The sequence below is a fragment of the Marmota marmota genome, unplaced genomic scaffold (assembly GCF_001458135.2).
Source record: "Marmota marmota marmota unplaced genomic scaffold, marMar, whole genome shotgun sequence".
In the NCBI taxonomy this organism is placed as follows: Eukaryota; Metazoa; Chordata; class Mammalia; order Rodentia; family Sciuridae; genus Marmota; species Marmota marmota.
The window spans coordinates 13,000,169-13,005,918 of record NW_026000206.1 but is presented as its reverse complement, the minus strand read 5'-3'; the positions used below and the strand labels follow the sequence as shown (position 1 = coordinate 13,005,918).

At 60.3% G+C, this 5,750-nt stretch overlaps 1 protein-coding gene across 1 annotated transcript in view; it reads right to left on the bottom strand.

The window, feature by feature from the left end:
- Positions 1-212: 212 nt before the first annotated feature.
- The window catches only part of Adgra1 (adhesion G protein-coupled receptor A1), a 38,758-nt gene continuing 33,220 nt past the window's right edge, over positions 213-5,750 (bottom strand). The window contains exons 6-7 of the mRNA XM_015498478.2: positions 4,069-4,167; positions 213-3,306 (exon numbers count right to left, since the gene is read on the bottom strand). Of these exons, the coding sequence (XP_015353964.2) occupies positions 2,106-3,306; positions 4,069-4,167 (1,300 nt within the window). The 3' untranslated portion in view covers positions 213-2,105. The remainder of the gene's footprint in view (positions 3,307-4,068; positions 4,168-5,750) is intronic.

Sequence of the window (5,750 nt, the reverse complement as noted above, 5' to 3'; positions counted from 1 at the left end):
CCCCCCCCCCCCGCCCAGACAGCACGCCTCACACACCCAAACACACACACAGGAGGGAAGAGACACATGGAGGCTGCAGACAGGGGCAGTGGGCGGCCCTCCTGTTCCAAGGCGTTCCTGGTGCAGCTACACGTGAGCCTACACACTGAAAACAACGCACAGGTGGAGTGTCACACACTGGTCCCACGCGGACCCACGAGGCTGAATCAACATTGAAAAGCAACACAGTTAGTGTTTAATGCTGAATTCTTTGGTCGAATGATGAGGTGCTCTCTCTTCTGCCAGGGGCATTGAGGGCAGAAAGGACATGAGGGGCCCAGGGGAGCATACTGAATGAGGCTCAAATCCCCTGGACCCTCCTTCTCGTCAGGGGCGAGAGACACACACGGGATGCTATTGACCAGTCTCACCCAGGACAGACAATGGCAAACACTGTATTTTCAGGAAGGTATGCTTTGGAGCAGACCGTCAGGGTCCACGTGTCGCTATGGAAGCAGGCGGGAAGGTGCACGGTGACAGGGACTGACCCTGCCTGGTGGCCCTCGCTGCCTGGTGCTGACTGTCTGCATGGAGGAGTCCATGTTGGGTGCAGGTGCTGTGGGAGTCACAGCATCTCTTTTGGGTTTCCAAGTGTTGGGTCCCAGGTTCTCGCTCAGATACCAAGTGCCGGCCTCTGGATGGCTGCCCACCACAATGCTGCAGAGCACCTGCTTGAAGGCACTCCACATATCCATGCCCTCTCCTCTGAGATGCGCATTAGAAAGCTCTGATCCCCTGAAGCCACCTGCCCAGCTGGCAGAGCAGAGCACATGGGTGAAGCACACAGACAGCAGATTCTGCTGCTGACACCCACAGCTGCAGTGAAAACCCATGCTTGGGGCAGCTGGAAAACACCTAATTCTCTGTGTGCACATGTGCATGGCATGTGCATGGCATGTGCATGTACCTGCACGCACACACATCACATTGTGTACAGTACAGGCACTCTCATGCATGTGTGTGATGTGCACACTGAATGTGTGTCTGCACTTGGTCATGTATGCACATGTTCTGGTGTGTGTGTGTGTGTGCGCATGTGCCACAGACTGGGAGGGGAGAAGGAATGGAAGGGCTGTGTGATCTCATAGGCACGCCCCCCGGACCCATGGGCTCCTGCCTTGGGAGGACACTGCCCAGGGATGGGTCACTTGCTTCCATAACAGACTCCTCGTCATCAACATCTGTCCTTTGATTTGGGGCTTTGTTCCTAGATATTCATGGAAATGCAAAAGAGAAAAAGAAATTTTGTCTGGTGACCTCACCCCCAATTAGCCCCTCTTCCTTGTGCAAGGGAACTTGCTAGTGTGTGCCCACACTGGAGCAGAACCCAGGCCTGACAGTGGCTGGTGGAGGAAGCTGAATCTCCATCGAGAAGGATCTGGGCATCTTCCAGAGGCACGGCCTCGAGACCCACCCATGAAGGCCGGCAGCCATCAGCTGCTCTTCCCCACAGCTCCAGAGTGGGGCTCATCTTCTAGCACCCAAGGTGTTCTCGGGCTACAGGGTGGGCTACCTCCAGGGCAGGGCTGGCTTGGAGGCAGGGAGTGGGCAGGGGCTCCTGTGGGTGCCCCACATGTAGCTGACAGACATAAGGATGGCAGAGGGGTCTGCAGACAGTGCTCAGCATAAGCGTGCTCTGGAGAAGCAGCAGCCCCCGCTCTGGAATGAACTCAGAACACCCTCACTGAACACCTGGGAATGTCCACAGGGGCCCTGCTGAGGGCTCCTGGTCACCGCCCTGCATTTTCGGCCTGGGGTCTGGGGGGCTCCTTTGATAGAATCCCATGCTGTGTTTCTGGGCTGCCCTGGGGACTGGACTCTACAAACGGAGAGTGGGTGACAGTACGTGGACAGCCAGGCCCACCTGGGCTGGTGCAGCTGTGGCCCAGAGTGTTTCTCCCTGGGGTCTTCACAAAGAGGGTCTTGGTGATGGCGTCTGAGCCACATCTGAAAGGCCCAGTCACTGGGGACCCCCAGTCCCTGTTAGATGGCAGATGGCCCCTGTAAGTGCTGAAGCTCCTTGGGGACATGGTGGCTCTGGGGAGGCCCATGTGCTCCCACTCCAGTTACACTGTAGTTTCATTTTTCCAGGGCCCCGTCCGGATGTTGCCTGTCCCATCAGTGCTGAACGGCAGGCCTTCTCGGATGTCACCCTTGAGCAGCCCGTTCTGGCCAGGGCTTCCGAAGGGCAGGGACTGTGTCCTGCGGAGCATCTCCAAGTGGGCTGGGCCTGGAGGCAGCCGTGGTGGGCAGCCATAGAGGGCAGAGCTGGCGTCGCTGCCCTCAGGCTGGCTGACCATGGGGAAGGGGTCGCCTGGGGTGCAGCAAGCCAGAGTGTGCACCCCCATCGGGCCCTCAAGGGAGCTGGGGGGACTGTCTGTGCGGGAGCTGTGGGGGCTGCCGTCCAGGCTGGATGGGATGTGGTAGGCGTACTCCCGTGGGGCCGAGGCAGCAGGGTGGAAGTAGTGGGGCTTAGTTCTGCCCTCGAGGCACCTGTGCAGGTGGGGCTCATGTAGGAAGGCCTCTCCCTCAGGCATGTGACTGTGGGCCTCGTCCTCCATCAGCTGCTCACAGTGCATCTTGGCACAGCAGGGGGTGGCTGGCGACAGGCAGCTGGCGTGGCCCTGGGCGGCCTGCAGGTTGGTCATCTTGCAGTGGCCTGGTGCTGGGTGGCTGAAGCCCCTTGCCTGGCCAGGGCACGGTGAGTCCTGCAGGCAGGCCATGTGCCCCAGCACGTCCCCGTTGGCATCGAGCGTGGGGTGTGTGCTGGGCTGTTGGGGGACGTCCCCACGGGAGGGGCAGCAGGACCACCAGCACTGCCACACATCCTCCCGCTTGGCACAGTGGTGGATGAGCACGAAGAGCCCCAGTGTCACGCAGAAGGCGCCGTACAGACAGCTGAAGACCATGTCCAGGAAGTGGCCCTGAGACACAGCCAGCGCCCCGAAGGCCCAGGTGGCCATGAAGAGGAACAGTGTGAAGGCCGCAGCCCGCAGCTGGGCCTTGAAGGAGTGCTCATTCTGCAGCTGCGAGGCGGCCAGTGGGTCACAGGCAGGCGTTGTGCAGGGCTGCGCCCCGTGGCGGTGGCCCCCCTCAGGCACCGCCAGCCGCTGTTGCTCCTCCGAGCGCTCTCTGAGCTCGTACCTGCGCTCCGGGTGGCGTCTCAGCTGGATGTAGGTGCCAAGGAAGTACACACAGGTGACCAGGACGATGAAGGCAGCGGGGCCGTAGAATGCGCCCAGGCTAGGCTCCCAGGCCATCCAGCAGCTGCAGGGAGACGTGGGTGAGTGCAGCCCCTGGGCACCTGCTCCCGAGCTCCTGGGGCCAGGGACCTCAGCTGGCTGCTTTACTTTTGTGGTAAGGAAACAGAAAAGGGAAGGTGCAGGGCACTGAGGCCCGTGAGTGCTGAGATGCAGGCCCTGGCTGACTGCCACCCCATCTTGGTGACACTGAGACAGTTTGGATGGGCATCTGTGATCCGACTGGTCAACTGGTAGTCCTGCATACACGGGGGGCTAGCGGGACTGTGGGACTGTGTTCTGGGAGGGGAGGTGGCAGAGGCAGAGCTGGGGTAGGTGGGGTTTGGGGACAAGGGGCCTGAGAGCAGGGCTTCATGGGCAGGCTGGATGTCCTATGCCCAGGGAGAAGCTCAGAGTGGGTGCTGAGAGGGAGGAGGGTCAGAGGCTGGGGAAGGTGACATTGGTGGTGTGGCCAAATTGTCATCTGTCCCCCAGACTTTTCCTATGTAGAGAAAACCAGGCCTTGGGTGGCCAAGGAAAGAATTCCGTGGGAAGCTGAGTCTGCAGGGAAGAGAGGGCTCTGCACACCCAGGGGAGGGGCGTGGGGCACAGCTCTGAGTGGCCTCGGGGCTCAGGGACCAGGATTGCAGCTCCTCTCCAGGGGTCCTCACCACAGGCACCTTGGGGATGGTCACTGACAGCTGGATACCACTGTGGGCACCTGCCTGGGGGGAGCCAGGAAAGTGGCTGCAAGTGCCCACCCTCCACTCTCCTGGCTGCCAGCACTCACTAGGCTGTGTCTTCATCTTCGGTCCCATAATTCCTGATGTTTGTGGCAGCAGTGACCCCACAGATGACGAAGGGGACGCCTCCACTGATGAGGTAGAACCTGCCAGAGAGCAGAGGGCGCTGATGGCCAGCAGAGGGCGCTGACAGCCGGCCGTGGGCACAGGCTGCACCTCCAAGAGGGGCAGCTTGGTTTTCAAGCCATCTTTGGGGCAGTGAGAGGAGGCCCAGGGGACCCATGGAGCAGCACCCCCTATGGACAGTGAGCATGGCCACAGGAGCCCGGCTGCTCCCCTTGGGAGCTGCTAGTGGGCCTGTGGCTGCTCTGGTCTGCTGCAGACCACTGGCCCCAGGGAACCCAGGGTGGAGGGGGTCTGGGTAGGTTCACTCCTGGCAGTGAGGACAGGCTATCGGCGACACCACTTGGACTGTCCCTAGAGTCCCTGGGCCGGGCGCTGGTGGCTCAAGTCTCCTCTGGACTTGCCCAGCAGGGCCTGGGTGGTGCCCCTCCTGTCTGTCCTTGTCCCGGGACTGTGCACTCCTGGCCACAGGGTGAGGGCCTCTGCCCCTCCAGCCCTCTGGCTGTTGGGAGAGCTGTCACTTGGAGCCAGGGTCCTCCCGGACAGCAGTTCATCCTGGTGGGCTGACACTCCCCTCAAAGAGCCCTTGGCTAACAGCTCCCCCAGAGCAGAGAGGGGTCTGACCTGCAGGCCGGCACACCACCCTGGGCCAGCAAGGGGCCCCACAGAGCTGCCATCTGCTGAGAAGATGGGCAGCCGCCCGTCTGGGTACTTCAGACCCTCTGACTGGCAGTGTGTCCCACAAGCTCCACCCAAGGGCTGGGACTGGGAGGCCCCACGGGGAATCCAGGCCACCCAGAAGCTCCCTGGACCTAAGAAAACAGTCTTCGAGAATGAAAGAGAAATCAGATGCTCTGAGAAGATTGGGGAACTTGGGAGGCCTGGCGGCCGTCACTCCCTCAGGGAGGGCCTCAGCACTGCTTGGGAATCGGGGTCCCCTGGGACTGGCACAGGGGCCCGTGGGCCTGGGGTGCCAGGCGCTCTGGGTGTTTCACGTGAGTGGTATGACTTTACACAGGTGTGAAGGAGTGGATGGCAACCCCGAGAAGGTGATAGGAAAACAGCCACTGAAATAATTAACACAAAATTGTAAAAAGTGCTACAGCAGCACTGACGAGGAAAGTTGGAATGAGAAACAACAAAGAGAACCAAGCACACTGTCCAGAGGCACAGCGGAGGCTGCTCCAGGATTTCTGCCAAGGCACTGAGCAGCACCTGATAGAGGAACACCCTCCGAGGCTCCCCTGGACACTCTCACAGTGTGCTCTGACACACACGTTCCCAGCACCCCATCTTCCTGGGATCTCCCTGGGTTATCTGGGTTGATGTGATCACTTGGTGTGTGTCATACTGTGCACAGTCATGTGGGAGGGCGAGCCCCATGGGACTTCCTGTAAGTGAAACTCACACACCAGGAACCGGAGACAACCTTCACCACCACCTACTGACCAGCTTGAAGGGCATTTACTGACCAAAATGCACAAAAATAAGGCAGACGATGTGGAATGGATAGACAGGTGGAGGGTGAACGACAGGTGGAGGGTGATGGGCAGTGGAGGGTGAAGGACAGGTGGAGGGTGAAGGACAGGTGGAGGGTGAAGGACAG